The sequence below is a fragment of the Mesoplodon bidens genome (genome assembly GCF_964165515.1).
Source record: "Mesoplodon bidens genome assembly, chromosome: 9".
NCBI lineage: Eukaryota > Metazoa > Chordata > Mammalia > Artiodactyla > Ziphiidae > Mesoplodon > Mesoplodon bidens.
Genome location: NC_138166.1, coordinates 73,581,483 through 73,609,019, shown reverse-complemented (window position 1 = coordinate 73,609,019; position 27,537 = coordinate 73,581,483). Strand labels below are relative to the sequence as shown.

At 38.6% G+C, this 27,537-nt stretch overlaps 2 protein-coding genes across 4 annotated transcripts in view; one reads left to right on the top strand and one right to left on the bottom strand.

Moving 5' to 3' along the window:
* The window catches only part of TFEC (transcription factor EC), a 663,356-nt gene that overhangs the window by 88,651 nt on the left and 547,168 nt on the right, over positions 1 to 27,537 (top strand). The window lies entirely within an intron of this gene.
* CAV1 (caveolin 1) overlaps positions 13,382 to 27,537 on the bottom strand; it is a 33,868-nt gene continuing 19,712 nt past the window's right edge. For both annotated transcript variants that reach the window (XM_081244135.1, XM_081244134.1), the window contains exon 3: positions 13,382 to 15,603. In XM_081244135.1, coding sequence (XP_081100261.1) covers positions 15,262 to 15,603 — 342 coding nt within the window. In that variant the 3' untranslated portion in view covers positions 13,382 to 15,261. The remainder of the gene's footprint in view (positions 15,604 to 27,537) is intronic.

Sequence of the window (27,537 nt, the reverse complement as noted above, 5' to 3'; positions counted from 1 at the left end):
TTTTTGGTGCCATGCGAATGCCCTGAGGGTCTCTTGTATTTGGTCTCCAAAGATCACAGCTGATGTAGTAGTCAGTGTTCAGATTTGTACCATTCCTTACGGCTGGGGGTTCTCCTGGGGGACTGGGGTCATTGCCAAGGCCAGGAGCTAGGTGCCCAGGGTCCTGCCTCTTTAGGAACTTTAAGATCCCTTCTGAGGTCCTGTCACATGTCGAGTCACTGTAAGGCATCGGGAGAGGGACTCCCAGTGCTTGTGGAGTCTACACACAGCTGCTGTCTCCCTAATCTTGAAGGATACTGTCCAAATTGCCTTCCAGTCTTGCTTTTTCCATTCCTTTCACTTCTGAGAGGAACCCATGTAATCATTCTTTAGGGGGGCCTTTAGAAACACAATGTGAAATCTCCTCCTTGGGGGAGTGGCTGAGAAAATAATATGCCAATACATTTTTTTTTCTACAAACACAGATCCTATAACATAACCCTGTCGTGCCAACAGCCACATCCAATAATGTTGAGAGATGGGTGAGAGGAATAGCTGCAGAATTGTCACTTGAAGCCACCCAGTAAACAGGGTGTGACCTTATGAGATAGGAAATGGCGGAGAAAAAACGGAATTCAATTTAAAGTGGAAGAAAGTAATTTGACCTTTTTGGAGGGCACATATATGTTTTTCCTGTGCAAGAAAGTACATATCCAATCATTTGCTAATAGCACAAGCACCATTACTATGATAATCATTATTTTTAGATATTACTTAATTAAAAATAAGTAACTTTTAAAATAATAATATACCTTTGTTTAGCATTATATATTGTCACATTATAGCATTGTATATATAGCATTATATATTGTCACACATGTGATCTTATTTGCTGTTCACCACATCCTGGGAAGTAGACAAGGCAGATAAGATTCCCTCATTTTGCAGATAAAAAAAGTCAAGTGCTTTTTATGCTAACTGAGCTCCAAAGTATATCAGGCAGTAGGCAATTCAGTGGGATTAGAACCCAAGTAGGTTGTTTTTCTACTTGACCACTCTGCCCTAAGCTATAAGACTGGGATTGAAAATATGGTTTGTAGATGACTTATTCTTAAGCAAATCAGTTACTTTTAAGTGTATCTTTCAAATTAGCCACAAAAGGCTTTCCTCACAATATCCAGAGAATGATCAAATTCACTCTTCCTTTAGATCACATATTTAATCCCAACTCAGCCAAGTTAATGATTAGGTATTTAATGCTGCCAGTACTCTGCAGCTGACAGCCGTTTGGAGGGATGTGGTTTTAGGAAGGATTAGGTAGTCATTCATTCATTCAGAAACAGTTGAATAGTAACTACTATGTTCCATGCATCACCTTAGACTCCATTGCTGCTCTGTCCAACATAGTAACCATGAACCACAAGTGGTGACTTACATTTAAATTAAATGAAATTAAATACAATTTAAAAATTCAGTTCCTAGTCACACTACCACATTTCAAATGCTCGATAGCTACATATGGCTGGTGGTTTCTATTGGACAGTGCAGATACAGATTTTTAGAGGAAGAAAGTTCCTTCAAGTGCTTTCCACTTATTATACTGGAAATAGAGTATTTCTATACTTGAAGAAAGTTCTATTGTATAGCACTGCTCCACAGTGACAGAGATGTAAAGGGATCAGATTGGGCCCCTCCATTTTAAAAATATAATTATTGTGTGCCTATAGCACAACAGAATACATCATGGTAAGGTCTATAACAGAGGGTCAGTTCAGTTTAGCAGATATTTATTGTCAGTCCTTATGCTGACCTCTGGCCACACTGATGGCTAAAAATTGGTCTCTGCCCCCCAGTAGCTTACAGTTCAGTGGAGATATGAATAAAATGTCTCAAGGCCTCAAGGGCAGAGCAACTGTCTCTGCCTGGGAAAGTTACAAGAGGAAAACACAGTTATGCCCATTTTTTTTCATCTTCTCTATCCATGAACATGCCTTGTTTCCTGAACAACACAGAAAATACTTTAATAACTATATTATGTAATAAGCAATTATTATAATTTTGCATTGGCATTCTCAAAGCACTGGGCTCCCTTTGCTCTATTTTACAAATGAGCCTGGACCATAGGGTGGGAACCATGACAACTCCCAAATTCACTTGGCGACATTATTCATAGGGCAGGCTATTAGACCTCATCCCAATGATGCTTCTCTTTGCACTCTGCTGCTTAAAGCTGGGAGAACCTTCCTCCCATCTCCTCCTCTACCCACCGTGGGTCAGGTGCAGAAGACATTTATGTTTAACATGGCCCCAGGGTTCTAAGAGTGGCCAGCAGTGATCTTTTATTGACATTTCCGACAGTGGCTGTTTTGTGTCTCTTCTCCTTTTATCATGTGTCATTTAAATTTGTACAAATAAAGAAATAGTTGTCCTTTAGAGTAAGATAAATCCTCATTTAATTTGAGGGTAGTGGCTGAATATTAACTGTGTTTTCTGAGACTTTTATGAAAGAGACTCCTATTCACTGGCTGAATTATGGGGGGAAAAGTTCTCCATTGCCCTCTAGGGTTAGTGCCAAGGATTTAACCCTTAGGTTCTTTCCTGACTGGCATTAATATAACTCTACAGAAGGAAGTTGCCCAGGAGTGAAAGCACAGCATTGTCGAGACACAAATCCATTTCAAGCTGATTTATTCCCTTTAGTGAGCTGGGGTAGTTCCTTCTTCTAGTTGTGCCTGTGTTTCTGTCTTTACAATTGATACTGATTCAGCATTTGTTGCCCTTGCTGTATTTAGAAATCTTTGCAATCTTAATTGTTAAAGAGAGACCAGGCTGCCTGAGCTCTCAGAAAATCTGGATTTATTTCTTGCTCCACCAGTCACTCATTAAGTGACCCTAGGTAAGTCATTAGTCCGTGTTGTTTTATTCTTTCCATATGTAAAATGAGGTTATGGGACACCTCCATTCCTCATGGGAATATGGAGGACACAGATGTGGAAGAGTTTGGAAGATTGGAGTTTTATGGAATTTAGATTGTAAGAGACATGCTTGCTGGTTTGCTGGCCATATCCCTATTTCTAATTAGCTTCCCTTCCTTCCATAACCTTTTGAATGGATAACCTTTCAAACCAGGTGACTCTGCTGCCATAGCTGTCACTGATAGGATTAGAATGGACAATAAATGTAGGAGAAGCCAGTCTATGATCTAGTCTGAGCCAGTCAGATGTCCCTCCTTTAGTATGAATATAGAGACAAGAAATGGAAGTCGGACAATGATAGGTCCTTGAAGTAAAACATCGGGTAGATTTTGGACATTTTGACACAGTCCATATTGATAAGCACAAGAAGAAATATGGTTTATGAAGACAGGCAAGAGAATGGCTAGGATGTGTGTTATATATATATATATATATATATATATATATATATATATATATATATATATATCTTTATTGGGATATAATTGATTTACAATGTTGTGTTAGTTTCTTCTGTACAACAAAGTGAATCAGCTATATGTATACATATATCCCCATATCTCCTCCCTCTTGAGCATCCCTCCCACCCTCCCTATCCCACCCCTCCAGGTCATCACAAAGCATCGGGCTGATTTCCCTGTGCTACGCAGCAGCTTCCCACTAGCCATCCATTTTACATTTGGTAGTGTATATATGTCAATGCTACTCTCTTACTTCGTCCCAGCTTCCCCTTCCCCCACCACGTCCTCAAGTCTGTTCTCTACGTCTGCGTCTTTATTCCTGCCCTGCCACTAGGATCATCAGTAGCGTTTTTTTAGATTCCATATATGTGTGTTAGCATACGGTACTTGTTTTTCTCTTTCTAACTTACTTCACTCTATATGACAGACTCCAGGTCCATCCACCTCATTACAAATAACTCAATTTTGTTTCTTTTTATGGCTGAGTAATACTCCATTGTATATATGTGCCACATCTTCTTTATCCATTCATCTGTCGATGGACATTTAGGTTGCTTCTATGTCCTGGCTATTGTAAATAGTGCTGCAATGAACATTGTGGTACATGTCTCTTTTTGAATTATGGTTTTTCTCAGGGTATATGCCCAGTAGTGGGATTGCTGGGTCATATGGTAGTTCTACTTTTAGTTTTTTAAGGAACCTCTGTACTGTTCTGCATAGTGGCTATATCAATTTACATTCCCACCAGCAGTGCAAGAGGGTTCCCTTTTTCTCCACATCCTCTCCAGCATTTATTGTTTCTAGATTTTTTGATGATGGCCAATTTGACCGGTGTGAGGTGAAACCTCATTGTGGTTTAGATTTGCATTTCTCTAATGATTAGTGATGTTGAGCATCTTTTCATGTGTTTGTTGGCCATCTGTATGTCTACTTTGGAGAAATGTCTATTTAGGTCTTCTGCCCATCTTTGGATTGGGTTGTTTGTTTTTTTGATATTGAGCTGCATGAGCTGCTTGTAAATTTTGAAGATTAATCCTTTGTCAGTTGCTTCATTTGCAAATATTTTCTCCCATTCTGAGGGTTGTCTTTTTGTCTTGTTTATGGTTTCCTTTGCTGTGTAAAAGCTTTTAAGTTTCATTAGGTCCCATTTGTTTATTTTTTTATTGTATTTCCACTTCTCTAGGAGGTGGGTCCAAAAGGATCTTGCTGGGATTTATGTCATAGAGTGTTCTGCCTATGTTTTCCTCTAAGAGTTTTATAGTGTCTGGTGTTACATTTAGGTCTTTAATCCATTTTGAGTTTATTTTTGTGTATGGTGTTAAGAAGTGTTCTAATTTCATTCTTTTACATGTAACTGTCTGTTTTTCCCAACACCACTTATTGAAGAGGCTGTCTTTTCTCCATTGTATATTCTTGCCTCCTTTGTCAAAGATAAGGTGACCATATGTGTGTGGGTTTATCTCTAGGCTTTCTATCCTATTCCATTGATCTATATTTCTGTTTTTGTGCCAGTACCATACTGTCTTGATTACTGCAGCTTTGTAGTATAGTCTGAAGTTAGGGAGCCTGATTCCTCCAGCTCCATTTTTCTTTCTCAAGATTGCTTTGGCTATTCGGGGTCTTTTGTGTTTCCATACAAATTATAAAATTTTTTGTTCTAGTTCTGTGAAAAATGCCATTGGTAATTTGATAGGGATTGCATTGAATCTGTAGATTGCTTTAGGTAGTATAGTTGTTTTCACAATGTTGATTCTTCCAATTGGATGTGTTAAGAAAAGCAGGTAAGTGACCCTGAGACACTGGAAGGAATGAGATAGGGTGATAGAGTGAAGGGCTGTTTGAAACTTTCTATTTCCCATAAGGTCTGGCTCTGTTTTAGGCATTTTTACTTTTTAATTTGAACCACAGTCTCATGAGATAGGAGGCATTATGACTGCTGATTTAGGAGAACATAGTTATGTGACTTATCCAAGGTCACATAGTTGGTTTTGAAGTTGGTTGAGGATTTGATTACAGTTCCCTGCTTCTAACTTCAAAGTTTTTTCTGCTACAGTATTTCTTATTATTTACATTCATTGTTGTTTAAGGTTGAAGGTGAAATAAGAAGAACTAAAGAAGTTGTTTTAGTCCAATGTAGATACTGAAGGCTGATATTTTATTTGTAAGTTGCCTGAGCAATGTTTGATGTCATCCCAGATATTTGTCCTAATGCCAAAACCTCACTGTTAAATTTGTTTCCTCCTCAGGAATATAAATGACACTCCTAGTTTTTTCCTATTCATCCCACTCAAATTATTACTCATTTCTGTTAGATCTGGAGTATGAGAGTTTACAAGGCTATTGTATATTTTTTCATGGTTTTGTTAAATATTTTCTGAGTTTGGTCATCTCAGTTTAGCTTGGATTTTCAAAAAAATATTATTAGGACATATTTGAGTGATAATCACAAAAGCAAGCACTAACCTTTCATTTAAGATCTAAGTTGCTGTAAAAGATGTATTTATTTCATCAAGGCAGTGGTTTTCAAATTTTCTTAGTGATGGAACTATTTAATCAAATAAAATATTATGCTGAAAATTAATATGAAAAGAAATTAAAATGGACATTGTTTGTTTGAGGGAAAGTGGTAGATACTGTTCCTCTCATCTCTACCCCTAGCCCACCTCTTTTCTCTTAGGGGAGCTATCAGTACTTCTGACTTCTATAGTTCTATATTCCACAGTTTTAAGGCCACTATACTAAACCATAAAATTTATTGTCAGTAATTTTTATTTTACAAAAAAGCTATTTTCTCAGAGAAAAATAACAAAATATTAATTCTAAGAGTCACCTTCATTGGTGCTTCACTGAGCTTCCTTGAGGACAAAGGCCTTTGTCCTACCCATCTTTGTCTTGCTTGTTTTTCTATTTTCTACTGTACCAAATAGTTGCTTCCTGCCAAAGGAAGAAAATGAACAACTATGTGAACAGAACCTTGGACTAGGGAATATATTATCTGCATGGCTTTTAACCATTTACTGTCTTTTTTCCCCTTGATGACACAAAATGCTATTTTAATACTGCCAAATAGTACTTCACTTTTGCAATTTCTCCCAAGAACATAGTGAGTTTCTCCATAAAGAAGAGCTTTGGAGCTAATAGTCATGGGTGTTAAACTTTCTGGGAAACCTTGAGTAATCTATTTAACCCCTCTGAGCTTCTGTTTTCTGATCTCGAAAACAGAGCAGTGGCATCCAGTTGACTTAGATAAGGTCACATAAGCTATAGGGTTGTTGTTAGAAGTATTTGTAAAATGCTTAGCATACTGCTTCTCCTAAGGTATGTGCTCAATAAATGAAACCTATTTTTATTTTGAGGGCAATAGGAAAGGCAATGAAAAAAGGACAAAATCACAGTGAAAATGCAGAGTCAGTGTCAAGCCAAATTATATCCATCAATGTGAACATTGTGCTGTGTATTTCACAGAGCGCTTACTTGTGTTATACAGTTGACAGCAATTTGTTTTAGAGTTGGCGGGTAACTAAATCTCACCTTTTCCAAGAGTTCGTGCAATGTGATGAAGAGCTTAAAAAATATCCTCTCAAAAAGGACTTTGACTAATGCCTGGGATAGTTATTATCTCATTAACAGTTAGCATGATATTAATACAAATGAAGTAGAGGAGTAGGTTTCTTTGTTGCCCATTCATAGAGTGGCTCCGACTGGCAGCTGTTACCTTTTTTTAATGGCTGCCTTCTTCCTGCTGCAAGTACCTCACCCTTTATGCCAGTTTCCACATGTTTTTCACTTCTTCTGTTAAAGTACTAGGTAGATTATAGTTTTTTCCCTTTGACGTATAAATTACTCAACTTTCTATAGCATCAAATCTGTCACTCCAGTTGATTTTATTCATTTCCCCTATCTAACTCTTCCCACTCCTCTCTCATTACAATAATAAAATTCCTCTTCCTTACTTGTAACTTTCTAGCTCTGTAGAAGTTTGAGTGACTCATCACATAGTGGAGTTGATGAAGTCAACAGCTGCTGGAAAATCATCTTTTTCCTTAATAACTGTATCAACATGTGTTTGCCATTATTCAAGTAAGGAAAAATGTATATATCAAATATCCATGGTAGTCCTTGCTAACATTTTCATAGGGGAAACTCATGTTTTAACATATCAGAGTGTTCAAATGGGTACAATAGAGAAAGTTTCAATGGGGGAACAAAATCATGGAGAAAAGAATGAAGTTAGGGAAGAAAAACAAATGGCAAGTATGTTGTTGATAATGCTATAATTTATTTCACAACGGGTTAGGTGACCTTCTTCATGACACTATTAGCAGTAAAGCAGAAACTTGGCGCTTCTTGGCTTCATAGTCTCCATCCATCCATCCAGCACTCTATCCATCTAACAAATACTAATTGAATGTCTATTATGGTAAAAATCTCTGCTTCATGGAGTTTGTATCCTAAGGGAGGTAAAGAGAAAAAATTATAAACCAACAAATAAAATAATTTCTCAATATTATGTGCAGTGAAGGAAATAGGCAAGAGGCTAAGATAGAGACTAACAAGGGAGGACTTGCTTCAGATAGGGAAGACATGGAAGACCTCTCTGAGGAGTGATATTGAGGCTGAGACTTAAAGGATGAGAAGGAGGTAGCAAAGTAGAGAGGAAGGTATAAGAGCAGTCCAGTCTGATTGAACAGCTGTGCAAAGTCCTGTGACCAGATGGGACTTAAAATGTTCTTGGGAATGAAAGATCAGTGTGTCTGGAGGACAGGTAGTAAGGTGGTGGTGGTATGAGCTAAGATGAAAGAGACAGGTAGGGTCTGGGTCATGTAAGACTCTGTGGGCCTTGGTAAAGGGATTAGATTTTATAATGAATACAATAAGAAGCTACTGGAGAGTTTTAAGCTGTGTGTGTTTGTACATATGTATGACAGTTTGTGTTGCTATATAGCAAAATGACCAAGTGAGTTAGATTAGGGGGCAAGAGTGGAAACAGAAAAACTAGCTAGGATAGTTCAGGATTTAAATGATGGTTGCTTACATGGAGGTAGTGACAGGGGAGATGAGGCAAGAGTTTAAAAGCACTGGAGGTGGAACTGACAGAATCCTATGAGTTAATGATAAAAGAGAAACCATCCTAAGAAAAAATTGCTCAATGACATATAAGTGATATGATATGATATTTATCTTTCTCTGTCTGACTTCACTTAGTATGATAATCTCTAGGCCCATCCATGTTGCTGCAAATGGCATTATTTCATTCTTTTTTTTTGGACACAGCGGTGAATTTATTTATTTAGAAAATTTTTATTTTATATTGGAATATAGTTGACTAACAATGTGTTAGTTTCAGGTGTACAGCAAAGTGATTCAGTTATACATAGACAAGTACCTATTCTTTTTCAAATTATTTTACCATTTAAGTTGTTACAGAATATTGAGCAGAGTTCCCTGTGCCATACAGTAGGTCCTTGTTGGTTGTCTGTATATTTTAAGTAGAGCAATGTGTACATGTCAATATGGCTGACTAATATTTCATTGTATATATATACCACATCTTCTTTATCCATTTATCTTTTGGTGGACATTTAGGTTGCTTCCATATCTTGGTAATTGGAAATAATGCTGCTATGAAGATTGGGATTTGTGTTTCTTTTCGAGTTAGTGTTTTGGGTTTTTTTGGATATATACCCAGGAGTGGAATTGCTGGATCCTATGGTAGCTCTATTTTTAGTTTTTTGAGAAAGCTCCATACTGTTTTCTACAGTGGTTGTACCAATTTACATTCCTACCAACAGTGTAGGAGGGTTCCCTTTTCTCCATATCCTCTCCAACATTTGTTAGTTGTGTTCTTTTTGATGATAGCCATTCTGACAAATGTGATGTGATATCTCATTATGGTTTTGATTTGCATTTCCTAATGCTAATGATTGGTGATGTCGAGCACCTTTTCATGTGCCTGTTGGCATCTGCATTTCCTCTTTGGAAAAATGTCTGTTCAGATCTTCTGCCCATTTTTCAATCAAGCTGTTTATTTTTTTGATGTTGAGTTGTATGAGCTGTTTATATATTTTGGATATTAACCCCTTATCAGTCATATCATTTGCAAATATTTTCTCCCATTCAGTATGCTGTCTTTTTGTTTTGTCAATGGTTTCCTTTGCTGTACAAAAGCTTTTCTTTAAAGTCACTACACTGATTCTTCTTGAATAACTTTGGCCTAACTTTGGCCAAGATCTGACATGCTGCCACGGTCAAAAGCATGTCTCCACACTGCATACTAGAAATGGATTTACTGGGTAAACACAAATGCCAGCCTGGGTTACTAAATAATCAGCCTCAGTGCTTGCTTGAGAGCCCAGCAAAGGGAGGGACTCTGTTAACAACATGAAAGGAGTTTCAGGGGGAGAGAAATTAGGAGAAGATCCCTTTGCAAAAATTTTTTTTGGAAGCTGTGATGGTTAATTTTATGTGTCAGCTTGACTGGAGTACCCAGATATTTGGTCAAACATTATTCTGGGTGTTGCTATGAGGATGTTCTCGGATGAGATTAACATTTAAATTGGTAGACTGGGAGGGCAGACAGCAGAAGCAAGAAGAACTACAATCCTGCAGCCTGTGGAACAAAAACCACATTCACAGAAAGACAAGATGGAAAGGCAGAGGGCTATGTACCAGATGAAGGAACAAGATAAAACCCCAGAAAAACAACTAAATGAAATGGAGATAGGCAATCTTCCAGAAAATGAATTCAGAATAATGATAGTGAAGATGATCCAGGACCTCGGAAAAAGAATGGAGGCAAAGATCAATAAGATGCAAGAAACCTTTAACAAAGATCCAGAAGAATTAAAGAACAAACAAACAGAGATGAACAATACAATAACTAAAATGAAAACTACACTAGAAGGAATCAATAGCAGAATAACTGAGGCAGAAGAACGGGTAAGTGACCTGGAAGACATAATGGTGGAATTCACTGCTGTGGAACAGAATAAAGAAAAAAGAATGAAAAGAAATGAAGACAGCCTTAGAAACCTCTGGGAAGACATTAAATGCAACAATATTCGCATTATAGGGGCCCCAGAAGGAGAAGAGAGAGAGAAAGTACCCGAGAAAATACTTGAAGAGATTATAGTCGAAAACTTCCCTAACACGGGAAAGGAAATAGCCACCCAAGTCCAGGAAGCACAGAGAGTCCCATACAGGATAAACCCAAGGAGAAACACGCTGAGACACATAGTAATCAACTTGGCAAAAATTAAAGATGAAGGAAAATTACTGAAAGCAGCAAGGGAAAAATGACAAGTAACCTACAAGGGAACTCCCATATGGCTAACAGCTGATTTCTCAGCAGAAACTCTACAAGCCAGAAGGGAGTGGCATGATATACTTAAAGTGGTGAAAGGGAAGAACCTACAACCAAGATTACTCTACCCAGCAAGGATCTCATTCAGATTCAACGGATAAATCAAAAGCTTTACAGACAAGCAAAAGCTAAGAGAATTCAGCACCACCAAACCAGCTCTACAACAAATGCTAAAGGAACTTCTCTAAGTGGGAAACACAAGAGAAGAAAATGACCTACAAAAACACACCCAAAACAATTAAGAAAATGGTCATAGGAACATACATATCGATAATTACCTTAAACATGAATGGATTAAATGCTCCAACCAAAAGACACAGGCCCGCTGAATGGATACAAAAACAAGACCCATATATATGCTGTCTACAAGAGACCCACTTCAGACCTAGGGACACATACAGACTGAAAATGAGGAGATGGAAAAAGATATTCCATGCAAATGGAAATCAAAAGAAAGCTGGAGTAGCAATACTCATATCAGGTAAAATAGACTTTAAAATAATGTTACAAGAGACAAGGAAGGACACTACATAATGATCAAGGGATCAATCCAAGAAGAAGATATAACAATGATAAATATATATGCACCCAACATAGGAGCACCTCAATACATAAGGCAACTGCTAACAGCTTTAAAGAGGAAATCGACAGTAAAACAATAATAGTGGGGGACTTTAACACCTCAATTACACAAATGGACAGATCATCCAAACAGAAAATTAATAAGGAAACACAAGCGTTAAATGACACAATAGACCAGATAGATTTAATTGATATTTATAGGGCATTCCATCCAAAAACAGGAGATTACAGTTTCTTCTCAAGTGAGCATGGAACATTCTCCAGGATAGATCACATCTTGGGTCACAAATCAAGCCTCAGTAAATTTAAGAAAATTGAAATCATATCAAGCATCTTTTCTGACCACAACACTATGAGATTAGAAATGAATTACAGGGAAAAAAATGTAAAAACCACAAACACATGGAGGCTAAACAATACGTTACTAAATAACCAAGAGATCACTGAAGAAATCAAAGAGGAAATCAAAAAATACCTAGAGACAAATGACAATGAAAACACGACAATCCAAAACCTATGGGATGCAGCAAAAGCAGTTTTAAGAGGGAAGTTTATAGCTATACAAGCCTACCTCAAGAAACAAGAAAATTCTCAAAAAACAATCTAACGTTACACCTAAAGGAACTAGAGAAAGAAGAACAAACAAAACCAAAAGTTAGCAGAAGGAAAGAAATCATAAAGATCAGAGCAGAAACAAATGAAATAGAAACAAAGAAAACAATAGCAAAGATCAATAAAACTAAAAGCTGGTTCTTTGAGAAGATAAACAAAATTGATAAACCATTAGCCAGAATCATCAAGAAAACGAGGGAGAGGACTCAGATAACTAAATTGGTTCATTTGTAGATATGTGGATGGATCTAGAGACTGTCATACAGAGTGAAGTAAGTCAGAAAGAGAAAAACAAATATCGTATATTAACGCATATATGTGGAACCTAGAAAATGGTACAGATGAACTGGTTTGCCGAGCAGAAATTGAGACACAGAAGTAGAGAAAAAACATATGGACACCAAGAGGGGAAAGCGGCAAGAGGTGGGGGTTGTGGTGTGATGAATTGGGAGATTGGGATTGACATGTATACACTGATGTGTATAAAATGGCTGACTAATAAGGAAATAAAAACATTAAAAAAATAAATTGGTAGACTGAGTAAAGCAGATTGCCCTCTCTAATGTGGGTGGGCCTCATCCAATCAGTTGAAGGACTGAATAGAACAAAAAGACTGATCCTTTCCTGAGGAAGAGAGAATTCCTACTGCCTGACTTCTTTTGTACTGGAACATTGGTTTTGTCCTGCCTTTGAACTCAAAGTGAAACATCAGCTTTTCCTGGGTCTCAGCCTGCCAGCTTTTGGACTAGAACTACACCATCAGTTCTCCTGGGTCTGCAGCTTGTTGACTTACCCTGCAGACCTTGAGACTTTTTAGCTTCCTTAACTTGTATGGACCACTTTCTTACTCCTTAATCTCTCTCTCTCTTTCTCTATATGTAGTTTCCTAATATATTCATATATGTATATTTCATACATATATTTCCTATTGGTTCTGTTTCTGTGGAGCACCCTGACTAATACAGAAGCTCTTAATGTAAACTTAGCCAAGGCCAAAATAATTTCTGAAATGTGTGTCTTAAAAAATTCCAGTTAAGAAATGGCAAAAATTCAAGGCAAAGCCCCCTCCCTGAATGTATCATTTATCAGTGGAGAAAGTTAATATCTATCACATAAAGTTGTTGGGAGCTCAAATTAGGTGACATAAAAAAAAAACATTGAGTAAACTGCTAAACAAATATTTCTTATTAATTATAACTTTCACCTGAAGTAACTCATGAATGTTGATGGTCTTAGAAGAGCCCAACTAAATGTGGAAAATGTGGTCTTGAAAAGTGGAAGACCACCCCCCCAAAAACATACTACAAATATGTACACACACCATGAATATGCTTATTACACACACACACACACACCACAGAAATCAACACATACAGACCTGTTTTGAGGAAAAATAATAAAGCTGACAAACTGTTAAACATTTTTATTGTGCAGACTTATAACTTTACAGGACATGCAGGATAAAAAAGTGTAAAATATCAGTAAGCATATAAAATTTCAGCAATCTTTTGGACCAGCACTTGATTTGTACAAGGGACTAAGCATCTATATAGAACAGACATGTCTTGGGATACACAGTTTACAGATTGAATCACAAAGAAATTTCCCAAGTGATTTTCCTCATATAAAGATAAAAATATCTTTGCACTTAAAAATTATTCAGTATAGTACATTTTCAGTTATGTACACAGTTTAAAAGTAAAACTATGTCCATGCCAGTGTCTGTTTTAAATGCAAAAAACCTAAGTAGGTAACAGGTTGGCAATTAAAGTGTCAGGAAAACTGGAAGAGGCCAAAAAACAAACAAACAAAAAAACAAAAAATAAGCAGAATTCCAACAGGTGTATGGAAATAAAAATAAAAGCATAACTGAAGGTTAAAAATAAAGTCCCCCTTGGAAGAATCTTAATATGAGCAGGAGGAATAAAAAGCTTTTCGATGTACCAGGCAGCTTTCTGTATGACTCAGGTTTACAGGTAAAATTCCTCAGTTTGAGTTCAGAAGAATTTGAATTTATTCCAGCAAAATTACCTCAATCTTTTATTACTGCCCCCCCACCCCCATCTTCTCTCTGAGCAAAGTGATGCTTGGATTAGGTCCAAAGCTCCTGGCAGGGGGAGGGGCCATGTGTCACAGCATTACAGACAGTTGCAAGTGCTTTACTTTGAAGGGGTCACATTTGCAACAACTCTGACAGTCTCACACAATGGCCTCCATTTTATGAGCCCTTCCCCGGAGGCCCACTGATCAGCTGAAAAGGGAACACAATGTTCAGCCACTAAACCACCCCAGTGATGGATTAGTTTGGAGTCAGGAAAGCCTGATTATTCTTGAAAATAAACGAAGCTGAATAGACATGCTGACCTCATTCAGCTGGTGAGAGACAGGGAAAGTTGGCTTCTACTCCTGCCAGCCCAGAGAGGGCTTGGCCCCATTTATCCACCTTAATTCGTTTAATGGGGCTGATGTGGACCATACTCGATATGGGTAAAGATGTTGTGTCATCAATTGCAGACATGAACTTCATCTGATTCTGTATCTCAGAGTCAGAAACAAGTGTGAAGAACTAGGTAATGGATTTTTCTAATTTTGGTCTTCAGGGAGGCTGCTGACCTAATGAAAGTTGATGAGGTGGACACTATTTGAAAAGGAAAACCTGAAGAACAGGAAGGCACTTAGGTGTCACCATCTATATAACAAATATTCAGGCATAGAAAGTATCACAGGTTAAAATTTCAGGAGAGTAAGGCATTAGTCGGATCATGTGCAGATTATATTTTCTAACTTGATAAAGATCACTATATTCCACTGGATCATTAAAGTGAATGGCAGCAATTCACTAACAGTTCAGAGGGAAGAGTTGGTCGAAAACTGCCCACATACCTGTGCACTCAATGGCAGTAGCCTAGAATTCTTCCCTTACCATAAAATGATCAACATTTTAGAATAGGCAGTTGAGGTTGTTAGTTCTCTTTTTTTTTCCTCCTCAGTTCTTCATATTTCTCTCAAATTATCTTTCAACGATAGGTTCATATCTCAGCCAATAAAACAATGATCCAAATGTAAGGAAAATATTTTAAATGAGTTTTAAAAATTCATACCACCCCAAAAATAGAAGACATAGCTCAGAAGAGACAAATAATAGTTATGAAAACTGAGTGATTTCTTTGCTCTGAACCAAGAAAATTCATTCATATATTGTTGCTAACAACTTGAAACTTGAAATTGGCACCAAGAAAATTAAAAGGGACAAAAAGAATTGGATATACTTCTATCCTTGAAATGTCATTTAAATTTCTTTCTGCGTGTTGATGTGGATATTGCTGAATATTTTGCCAATAGACTCAAATAGCGGGTCACAGAAGGTGTGGACGTAGATGGAATAGACACGGCTGATGCACTGAATCTCAATCAAGAAACTCTTAATGCACGGTACAACTGCCCAGATGTGCAGAAAAGAGAGAATGGCAAAGTAAATGCCCCAGATGAGTGCCATTGGGATGCCAAAGAGGGCAGACAGCAAACGGTAAAACCAGTACTTCGTCACAGTGAAGGTGGTGAAGCTGGCCTTCCAGATGCCATCGAAACTGTGTGTCCCTTCTGGTTCTGCAATCACATCTTCAAAATCAATCTAAAAGGAAGAAGTGACAGAACATGAGCATGAAATAGAAGAAAAAAAGAAAAAAAACCCATTTCTGAGTATGCATAAATATATATTAGCTTTTAAGTACAGGTTCTGTGTAAGGTGCTAAAAGGCACCCAGCAGCATAAGCCTCGCTTGGAATTTGTAGGAAATTCAGAGATTTGGGCCCCACAAAAATCCCTAGGAGTGGCATCAAGGAGATTTTCTAACACGTCCTTCAGGTGCTTCTTTGCTGTGTGAAAGGTTGAAAACTGCTGCTCTGAGGGAAACTAAAAGGATATGATAAAATTCCTGCCTTCAAGTAAAACCCAGCAACATGGATAAGTATACATGGCACTCAATAAAATGTAAATGACATGACCTAAGTTAATTGACTCCAAGACAACTACACACACAATGTTAAGGGGTAGTTAGTTCATAACTGATTATCAACTCTTCAAACACTCAACTGGTAGAATATCTTCAGGAAATTAGATCATTGTGAGCTCTGAGGATTCAAGAAGTCTTCATGGGCTTCCCTGGTGGCGCAGTGGTTGAGAGTCCGCCTGCCGATGCAGGGGACACGGGTTCGTGCCCCGGTCCGGGAAGATCCCACATGCCGTGGAGCAGCTGGACCCATGAGCCATGGCCGCTGAGCCTGTGTGTCCGGAGCCTGTGCCCCGCAATGGGAGAGGCCACAACAATGAGAGGCCCACGTACCGTAAAAAAAAAAAAAAAAAAAAAAAAGAAGTCTTCATGGGGTGGTGGGACTTGAGCAGGGATTGGAAAATGGGGTATGATTTGGAAAGGAAGGAAGAAGGGATCTTGAAAATGCAGTGAGCAAGGCCCCAGGAACAAGGAAGGATGATACAGTGAGTGTCAGTCACAGGCAGATAGACCTGTGTGGCCACGGCTGGAAAGATGGGTTGAGGCCAGATTCAATTTTATTTTATATACAGTGGGGGTCTATTGAAGATGTTGGAGCAGAGGTATGTAGCCACAAGCAGTGCAGTCATTTATCAACATGAATTTGATATCAGTGTCCAGCCCCAGAATAAAGGAAGAGACTCAAGGCAGAGAGATTCTTGCTGTATCCCAAGTTTGAGATGGTAGGGCCAAAACTGGAATAGGCCATGAAAAAGAAAAAAAAAAAGAATAAATAATGAATTTCAGGATGTTAAAGGAAGAATCCACAGGACTTAATTACTTCAAGGATAGGGAGAGAGAAAAGCCTAAGATGAGCTTTGAGCTTTGAGCTTCAGGTTTTCCTGCTAGAGAGAGCAGAGGTGACATTAAAAGCAAGAAGAAAATTAGGAAGGCAGTTAAGAAAATGTTAAGAGAGAACTTAATTTTTGAATTGAGCTAACAGTAAGGTTTTGAATAAGGACAGATGCAAACATCAGTGGTCCACACCTGTACTCGTCCCTTTTGGTGGCGACTAGGAAGTAATCAAATGAGTTTGCAGTCACATAGCACTTAACAGTTACCAAGTGCTTCTACATGCATTGTCTGCATGTGATCTGGGGTTTCAAACCAATCTGGGAAGGTAGGTTGTCATTTTACAAAAGAAGATACTTAGGTTTAGAGAGGTGAAGGTGACTTGCTAAAGTCAAACACAAAGCAATGGTGGGGACAGAATGCAAACTTGGCCCCTTTCCCAAATAGCATTCTCTCCCACAGTACGTGTTCACTTTAGCAATTAATTCCCAGGAGCTTTTATCCCTCTGGAAGGATTATATAGACTAAACTTAAGCATAGGGTAAAAAAATTACCACCAAAAGAATAGGACAGAGCCAGCTTAACTGCTTGGTGGTGGCAGCTATATGAAGGGATCTAATGTAGTTTGAAATCCAAACAAGTTGATGACTGCTAGCAGCAATCCAGCTAATCTCAGGATTAGGGAATTAGGACTTGGGTGACTCCATGGAGCCTCTCAGTGCCAAGGAGCAACTTTTGATTCAACACAATAAAACCTCTTTCGTAAAAAGTACATAATACTTACCAATAGTTAAGGTTTATTTTCTAGAACATGCTGTTTCTTGATCTGTTGTCCAATGTCCTAAGAATATGTAATATATAAAAATGGTATGTCCACAATTATCTAAATGAAGTAAATTTATTGTTGTTCTAATGTTTTCTTTCTTCATTTAGATCTAGACTCAGAAGTAAACATTTACTTGTGTGTTTTCAAACCCTGTTCTAAATTATGCGGCAAGTCAGATCAGTCCTTTAATGAAGTTTCTGTGCAGTTTACTTGTCTACTGTGGCGTTTTGCTCAGATAATGCATTTTCCTAGAGCTATTAAAAATAAAGCCCTGCTGTTTTCCTTCATTCAACTGAAAGGTACCCAAAGAATTTTATTTTTTAAAGATGACCTTATTTTGTAAGAGGATTTGGTGAAGTCAGAATGAATGCACTAGAGCAGGTGTTCTTAATCTGAGTCAAAGGAATGGGCAGTGTTGGTCCATGAATGCCCTGGTGGGTGCATACATTTTGAGTGTACAGTAGAAAAGGGTCCATTGCTTTTTATTAGAAAATAGTCCATTACCAAAGAAGGCTGGTAAGCACTTTATGGGAACAGAGGGTTCCTATCTCTTTACAGAACAGAATTTAAGCATGTCTGCCTAGAGATTCTTTTCCAAGGGAATGGATAGTTACTAACATTTGTTGATCGGCTATCATGATCAAACACTGTTCTCATTTAACTTACAGCAACTCTGTAATTTATTATTCCCATTTCATAGAAAAATGTAAGGTTTAATAAGTTGTCCAGGTAAATAAGAGGTGGATTTGAATTTCTAATCTGGTTTGAAAGATACCGACTCTTTCTTCAATACCACATTGCTTAAAAAAATATTTTTCACATTTTCTCTAAGACAATTATAGTATTTCATAATTAAAAGGAACATTAACAAAAAAGAGTTTACTGAATTTAACCCTCTGGTAACTGTAAGAATTCCCACAGTGTGGTCTCTGAGGACCGTGTTATGATGAGGTCATACACATATTATACACAATTGGTCCTTAGTGAAGATCTATGAACATATGCATGTGTGTAAGATTTCTCAATGATAAGTTAATTTTTCTAAACATAAATATAAATGCTTTTTTCGATGAACATTTTGGAAATTCTTAAGCTTTATTTTAACTTGCTTTATTTCAAAGCAAGTTTAGTGCTTTTTTAGTGCTTTCCAGAAACTGCAGTGAGCATGATTTATTTAGCCCCAAATATCCAAGTAAATTTAGAGCAGGTCTCCAGGGGTGGACAGCAACATGACAAAACTAACATGTTATATAAATATATTCAGTTAATTGCGGCTTTAGTCTTAAAAACTTTAAGTGGCTTAAAATAATATTAAAAGTAGAGCCAATTAGATGCAGCTGAGAAAAAAAATAAGGCAGCTTAAGGAAACACAATGAAGCCAGAAATAATGTTTAATTTCTCTCCACCTCCATTTCTGCAGCAGTAATAGTAATAGGTTTTTTGTGAGGAGAACATGAGAAAATTTATGCAAAGTGCTTAGCATGGGGATAGAGCATTGCAATACAGTAAATGCTTAATAAACGGCATTAAAAAATTACTTGCTCTGGGTGACTAAGCTTTTTAATTGCAATAAGAGAAACTATCAGCTGCAAAGTATACGGTGGCTGTGAATTCAAACCTCATCAATGCTTCAAAAGAACTAACTTCCATCTGTAATCATCTTTACCACAACCCTCTGAGATGCGTGCTCTTATTCTCATTTTACATATGGGGCTACTGTGGGAGGTTAAGAAATTACCCAAGGTCACAAGGATGATAAGTGGCAAAACTGGAACTTGTTCTACTCCAAGTTTGACCTTTTTTTGCTTATGTATCCCTAGGACTATAAGCTCTTCCAGTAGCCTTATTTGCTTAAGTTTCACCCATATAGATATGCTTTCTAAAACATTCACATTTTGATTATTAAAGGAATTACTCTTGTTAATGTTTCCATTTTAAGTTAGGACATCTAGTAACTAGGATGTTTTGCATTTTTGGTACTGATTGAATTTCCATGGCCCTGAACATTATGTTCTCACAATTCTGGGCACCTAGCCAAGGACTCTCTCTAATTGGCAGATAAGGAAACTGAGGCACGATTTAAATGGGCTAGACATTCTCAAGGTCCCAAGTGAATCAGTGGAAAGGCTGAAATTAGAACTGTAACTTCCTGATTCCCAGGCCTAGGTCCAGCCCTGCCCTTCACACAATTTCCCTAGGAACTTACATCTCTCTCCCCAGGTCCCTTCTCTGCCTACCCCACTGGTATCTCTAGGTCTCCTGTAAGTCTCTCACTGTCTTCTAAGACATAGACTTGAAATGTATCTCTGTGTGAGGTTAGGAGAAATGTCCTTTTCTCAACACTAATACAGACATTTCTGTACATTTATCTAGGGTGAAGAAAACTGGAGGGAATATTTTGAAAAATATCCTCATTGTGCATTTTGATATGTATTCATAATGCACTGAACCCAACAAAGTTCTGTTAGTAATCAGTCATTCCATCTAAAGGTAGTTCACAATTCCATCAATCAAAGCATAGTTGCTTTAGCAGATTCATAGGTATTTAAAGCTGAAGGGATCCTTAAAGAAAAGGAGTCCCATTTGAGATAGAGAAATCGGTGGGCAAAGCTGTCAGATGACTGGATCAAGAATACTTTCCCACTTAATGGCAGGCACAGGATTGGAATTCAGACTTAGAAACTCTCCTAGGCTCTTCCACAGCTGTCTGCTGTCACCACACACCCTCAATCATCTGGATGCTACATTCCGTGGTCAATGTAAAAAGCAGCTAGGCTTGTATGTGAATTTGAACATCATTGAATGAATGACGATGCCTGTTTCTGACAATCCCCAGTGTACTCATCGTTCACATGCATCATCGGTTTGATTTATCCCTTATCAAAGCTGTCACTCTGGCGTCCCATTCCCTCAGGGACATACTCCTCTTATCCCTCTATAGGAGGGCAGGTCTTGCTCAGAGCAGAACTTTATCTACTCACCTAGATTTGGAGCAGAACAGCAGTTAGAGATTTGCTTTTAAACAAACACAAAAACCAAGACATGCAGGTGCCATTTAGTTTCTTAGAATGGGATGCCTCAGATGAGGCTGAGCAGCTTCTCCAAGAACTGATTTTCTGTTCTGTAGTCTATGGAACAAGTTGCGCCTCTGGCCCGAATCATTATGCAGACCGCAAGATCAAAGGCATAAATATGCTTCAGTGATATTTCTGTGTCTTAATAGATGCTTTATAAGGAGTCAACAGTTTATATCACTAGATTTTTATAAATGACATTAAATACTTTTGTGCAACATTGACTTATGATGCTATAATTTTGGAAACATAAGTTAACAAAAATCTATCAGCAGATGTTCAAGAAAAGCAATCTGTCTCATTGTGTTTTAATAATAGCTGGCTAATACAGTAAGTCTCAGAATATTTCATCTTGTTAAATGTATGCAATGGAAATATTTAAAAAACATTTTATATGTACACAGGATTAAAAAACCATGGGGTCATTTTTTGTCTCAAAATTTGGACATTTTATTTATGAATAAGGAATTTTCAAGAAGGAAACTTTAAGTATATTTGAGATTTAATAAGCAATGATGCTTGCCTTTTCTGTTTCTGTGGGAAAATATCTTTTTAGACTTTTGTGAAAATTGTGAAAAAATCACAAAATTGTGATTGTATTGGATATATGGAGCACATAAATAATAACAAACAAGATGTTTACAGAAGACGTGTGTTGCCTGCTCTAAATCCACAGTCCCACTTCTCTGCCAAGTGAATCTTCGTTTATTCAGGTCTTGGAAGTAATTCTTTTATCTCAGAGTTAAGTTATAGTTGGTTTAGACTTGCCAGGGTAATCTTAGTCTCCTTGGTGAGTGGTCAGTTTAGAGCAGACATGTGACCCAATTCTGGCCAATGAGATCTAAGTAGAAGTCTGCTGGGCAAGACTTCCAGGAAAGCTTTATCTTCCTTATGAAAAGAAACAGAGGCATATGGTGTGGCCCTTTGCCCCTTTCATCCTACTTAGAAAATGATGTGTTGCCTTAGTGTAGAGAAGTCATCTTGTGACCATGAGGTGACATGTATAATTAAAAGACCAAGAGAATAGAAGATGCTGCTTTTGCTATTACCAAACTACTGAAACAATGCCAGTAGCTGTCTGCCTCTAGACTTCTCCTTATGCTCTTATTTTTAAGCCACAGCTCTTCAGATTTTCTATTACCTATAGCAGAGAGCATTCTTAAGTGATATAGTAACTAACACTCTTTCCTGTTGGTTGGCATAGTAGGTGTACAGCTCCTCATCTAGAAACCTGGCTTCAATTAATAACCTCAAAATATCTTTTCAACACTACTGGACTCTACCCCCAGAATGTACTCCTTAACCTGTATCAGAAGAGTTTGTTTTACATTAACATTTAGTTTTAGCAAAGTGTAAGTAGGATGATAAATTGACTATGAAAAAGCAAATTCATGTATTCTGTGATAGCATCTAAGATGACTCGCAGTGATCCCCCCTCCCCCACTTCTTGGTATTCATGCTTTGTGTAACATGTGTAATGTGTAAAAAAAAAGCATGTGTAATTCATGCTTTGATTTGCTTCTAAATAGTAAAATGTGGCAAAAGTGATGGGGTGGTCACTTCCAAGATTAGGTTACAAAAGACCATGGCATCATCTTGCTTCCTTTCTTGCTCTCTTGCTTGCTTGCTCTGCTGGAAGCCAGCTGCCATGTTGTAAGCGGCCCTATGGAGAGGTCTGTGTGGAAGTTAACTGAGGGAGAACTCTAGCCAACAGCCACTGAAAAACTGAGTCCTCAATCCAGCAGCCTGGGAGGAACTGAATCCTACCATTGGCCATGCGAGTGAGCTTGGAAATGGGTCTTCTCCTAGTCGGGCTTTGAGATGACTCCAGCCCTGACACCTGGACTGCAGCCTGTGAGAGGCCCTGAACCAGAACTACTCAGCTAAGTCACACCTGGATTTCTGACACACTGTTAGATGGTAAATATTTGTTGTTCTAAGCTACTAAATTTGGGGGTCATTGGTTATGCAGCTAGAGGTGACTAAAATAAACCATCTTTATTTTGATGATCATGTTTTATTTTCTATTACATTGCTCTTTTTCTGTTAGATAATTTAATTTTTAAGCTTATAGAAAAATGTATATAATGAATGTACATAAATATCCTGGAATTTGGTCCTGGAGCAAAGTCTAGAAATATATGAGAAGGAAATGCAGCATTTTCAACTTTCTACAATTCATATCAAACTGAATATTAGAAAAGTTTTAGGCAATTGATAGTGTTATCAGCGCATATCCATAAAGTGCTTGGCTTTCTACCCAGATATGCACCAAAGACTAAGAGCCAGCTCCACCTAGAAGACGCATCACTGAATCTTGACTTCTGAATATAATGTCTTGAATGCACCAGCACAGGGGTTGCAAAAGAATCAACTGGAGGGAGGATGCTTGTTAAAATGCAGATGCTCAAGCCCATTTCAGACTCAGATCACACTCTCTGGGTTGGGGCCTGGGGAATCTTATGAAAAAGACTGAACTAGCGATTGACACATCCATTTGGATTTAGTGACAACTTCTTTTTGTTGCTGATACTCTTTCCCCTCCATGCCTGGAAGCCCTAGTCTGCTTCCTGCTTCTTTCTGGAAACTCCTCACGTGCTGGCTGGCATCTGGAAGTTGATGGATAATGAATGAATGGAAATTCTCTTGAAAAGCTTTTCCTAATTTAAACCTATAAATATTTATTATTGGACAAGGATGAATGACTACTATTTATTATGAAAAACACAAAAACTGGCAATAGAAATCCTGATTTATTTTTCATGACTCTAAACCCAGTATAAACAAATGCATGTTTTAAAAATCAAATATGTACTTCTAAAATCCTAACACATGAACCAAACCCACACATACAGAAGGAGGGTTGAGACTAATTTCAAACTCCCCTCAGTGTTCTCTCACATATTTCCAACATGTTGAACAGCCTTTGAAATCAGTGGAATAAATGTTGTCCATGAGTGTGTGGGTGTAGAGAGGGCTGAGAACTAACACAATTAAATGTTACCAGAACACAGGAACTTTGCTCTAATGCCTATGTGTTTTCTCAGGGGCAAGGGCAAAATACCCATTTGTTTACTGGGCTGAACTAGCACCACTGTAGGAAAAAAGCTGCAGTGTTCTTGCAGCCCAGACTGAAAAGAGGAGGCCTGGACTGTATCCTTAATGCTCGTGATTGCTTGGATTTCCAGAGGATCCACACACAGTCCTAGGAAAAATGTAAACCTGGGGTGGGAACATTGAAGTGTTCTTGGGCTGCTTTGGGCTGGCAGGTGCTAGGCAACTTCACCTTGTGGGAGAGCACAGGATTGCCTGAAGGGAGAGGGCTGCATTACTAACCAGGGTTTCAAGCTGGAAGAGGACAGAAAGATGGGTATATACCTACCTCTGAGTGACAGAAGAGGGCTGGGTGTAGAAAGAGGGGTGCAGAGGGGACCTGCAGTCCCTGGCCTGGGCCTCTAGCTGGGACCCTTGAGTGTCTCTCTTTGGATTGACCTCCCTGTTGTTGCTTCTCAGACATTACAGAGACCACAGAATAATGATATTTTATACATATGGTGTCCTATTTCACTCATCTGCTTCTCTTCGCAAACTTGTGAAGTTCTAGGTTATCTTCATAACAAGAATAAGGAAAGGTCACTTAACTAATAAATGAATGGACCAAACCAGGACCTAGGGCAGGTCTGTATCTGTTGTACCCATCTTGGTATCCTCCACAATTCCTAGTAGTACTATGCACACATTAATTAGCAAATATTCCTTCAATATGTATAGTATTTTAAAGGAGCTATAAATGTCCATTGAAAGAATGTAGGCATACATTAACTATCATATTAACTACTATGAATTCTTTTCCGATTTCACAAGTGCACTTTTACTTATTGATATTTTTGGTATCCCATTTTATTAAAAGAGATGTTCTTTTCACCATAGCTCTATAATACCACGACCTGATCAAAATGAAGTGTAGGGTTGGTTATCATTTAAATTACTTGAACAGCATGGAAAGCCTACAGAGGAGGGGGCCATTCAAACTCAGAAGTCTTTAGCTTTAAGGAAGAATGATTTAGAATATATTGATTAAAGCATGTTTTTGCTTGGTTGGGTTTTGCCTCAATGATCTGAATAACTACAGTTGTGTAGACCTGGCCCCAAAGCAGGGGGCACGCACTGGAGTATGTTGAGGAGGGGAAGCAGGGGTAGAAGCAGAAGTAGCAGCCCAGCTCTTCGGGGGATCAGTAGAGCACACCAGTGGGGAAGAGATAGAGTGAGGAGAGTGAATTTGTTCTTTGGTGTCTCTAGTCTCCACTTTTCCTCATGTTTTCCTGTGTGTGTGTGTGTGTTTCCCCAGTGCAGGAGGCCTACATTGTAATTTGTACTTTAGAATGAATTTAGGTGACTATGTTCTTTTTCCTGGCAGGGGTTATAGGGGGATGCACAGAGCAAGGCAGAGCATCATCTCCAACTGTCCTTTATTGTGTCATTAATGGACTTAGGGCATGAGTGTGGCAGATATATTCTGAGGCAGGAGAGTTGTACAGAGGTTTTGGAAAAGCAGTGACATACGTTATAGAGTACTATATGCCTCAACTGGTTCATCACATCCTGTATGTGAGGACCTTCAAAGCAGGTGTTATTTCCCCCATTTTACAGACGAGGAACCTGAGTCTCAGGGAGGTTGTAATCAGTGACTGAACCAAACGCAGGACTTAGGTCTCTTGGATCCTCCATCACACAACTCTCTTTAACCCCACACCAGTCCTTATTCTGTTTATGAAGCCCTACTCAATCAGAGTCACGTAGGAATTTCTGAATCCACATGCTCTGGTTGCTCTCCCTTGCCTGCAACCATGCTTCCCATCCAAACTAACAGAAAATGCTGCCCTGACTCAGCATAACCATTTCTACCAGGACAGGGCATGTGAATCCAAGCCAGAGGATGTGGCTGGCCTCCTTCTGCTGTCAAACCTCCATGCTCAGCATTACCCTCACTCTCCAGCAACCAAGCTCTTCTCTGGTCAGGACCCCATGAGTCATTGACCATTGGTTACGAGGGTCCCCATTGCCTTGTCACCTCTCTGTGGCTTTTTCTGGTTTACCATAACATTGTACCTTTCCCTATTCCATTCCTGTAGGGCCAGTGGTTCTCAAACATTAGTCCACTCATTTCTTTGTGAAAATGCAGATTTCTGGGCACTGAGATTCTGAATCGGTTGTGTCTGAGAGTAGGGTCCTGGTGTCTGTACCTCTTCCCTCATTTTGATGCAAGTGGTTATAGGTAAGACACTTTGAGAAAAAAAAAAAACTGTCTTAGGCCGTCTTAGCTCTCTGCTAGGTGAGAGGATCTGAAAAACCTAACACTCAGATCTGAGTGGGCATGATATTAAGTTAGTTGCTGTGTTGCTCTCTACTGTTGAAAGGCAATATGGTACCCTGATTGATAGCATGAGGGCTGCTTTGAATCTCAGCTTTGCTAAGCCACTAAAACTCCCTGTGCCTTAGTTTCTTATCTGTAAATTGTGGGTATAATGGTACATACTTCATAAGATTATTCTGTGTATTAAATGACTTAACTTATGCAAAATATTTGGGACAGTGCCAGGGGCAATGGTCAATACTACATCAGGAGCTTCTGGCCCAGGCACCCAAACCAGGAGAAGTGGGGAAGTGTCAGGGATTTCAGTAGCAGTGTTGGGAGGATGGAGGAGCTATCTTGGAACAGGAGAACCTCTTGGCATTCCTGAAATCATTTTGTGCAGATGGGTGCTTATTTTGCATTCTGCCATTAAGCAAATAAGAAGGATTAGCTCATCTCTTGCATGTGCGTTAGCCTTCTGGAGTTTATTGTAAACATGAGGCATACATGCCCCGGGGGAGAAGATGCTCCAGCTGACTGACTGGATGTGTCTGAAAGTGGCAGCAACACCAAGCAGACAAGACTCTCTTTGCTTTAGATTAATTCCTTTTTGCCTTATTCTTCCTCTCCTTTTGCCTTTCACCTGAAGGCAACCACCAGGTTTCTCCATCTTTTGCTCTTCTTAGGAGGGAGAATAAATGATCCTTGGGTTTGTATTACACTTTGAAAATTTAAGTTAAATTTCCCTGCTCTGATAACAAAAATATACACTCCTAGTTTACATCCTGTTATGTAAACTGTGTTCCTCTCAAAATTGTGTTCCTCTCAAAAAGGTACAATGAAGTCCTAATCCCCAGTACCTCAGAATGTGACCTTATTTGGAGACAGGGTCTTGTAGATATAATTAGGATGAGGTCACCCTGGTGTAGAAGGGGGCTCCCCATCTGAGATGGCTGGCATCCTTATAAGTAGATGGTAATGTGAAGACGCAAGGAGAAGGCCATATGATTGATTTGAGTTATGCAGCTGTAAGCCAAGGAATGCCAAAGATTGCCAGAAAACCAGAAGCTAGGGAGAGACAAGGATGGATTCCCCTTCAGGTTTCAGAGGGAGCATGGCCCTGCTGACATTTTGATTTTGGACATCCAGACTCCAGAACCATGAGACTGTAAATTTCTATTGCTTTAAGCCACCTAGTTTGTGATACTTTTTAAGGCATCCCTTGGAAACGAATATACATCCTTTTGAAATTGCTAAAAACTGTCCTTGATGATGAGATGATTTGGGGGTTCCAGAGCATTTTCATACCTCCTTGAGTATGCTGTGCACTCTTTCTTCTGGGTATCCCAGTCATGAACCTAAAACCACATTTGGTGTACCTGAGACCAATTGGCCGTGAGCCTTCTTCAGGAATCTGGAACTATCTCTCCTGTCCACGTGGCCTCACATTTTCATTATTACAAAAAGCACCT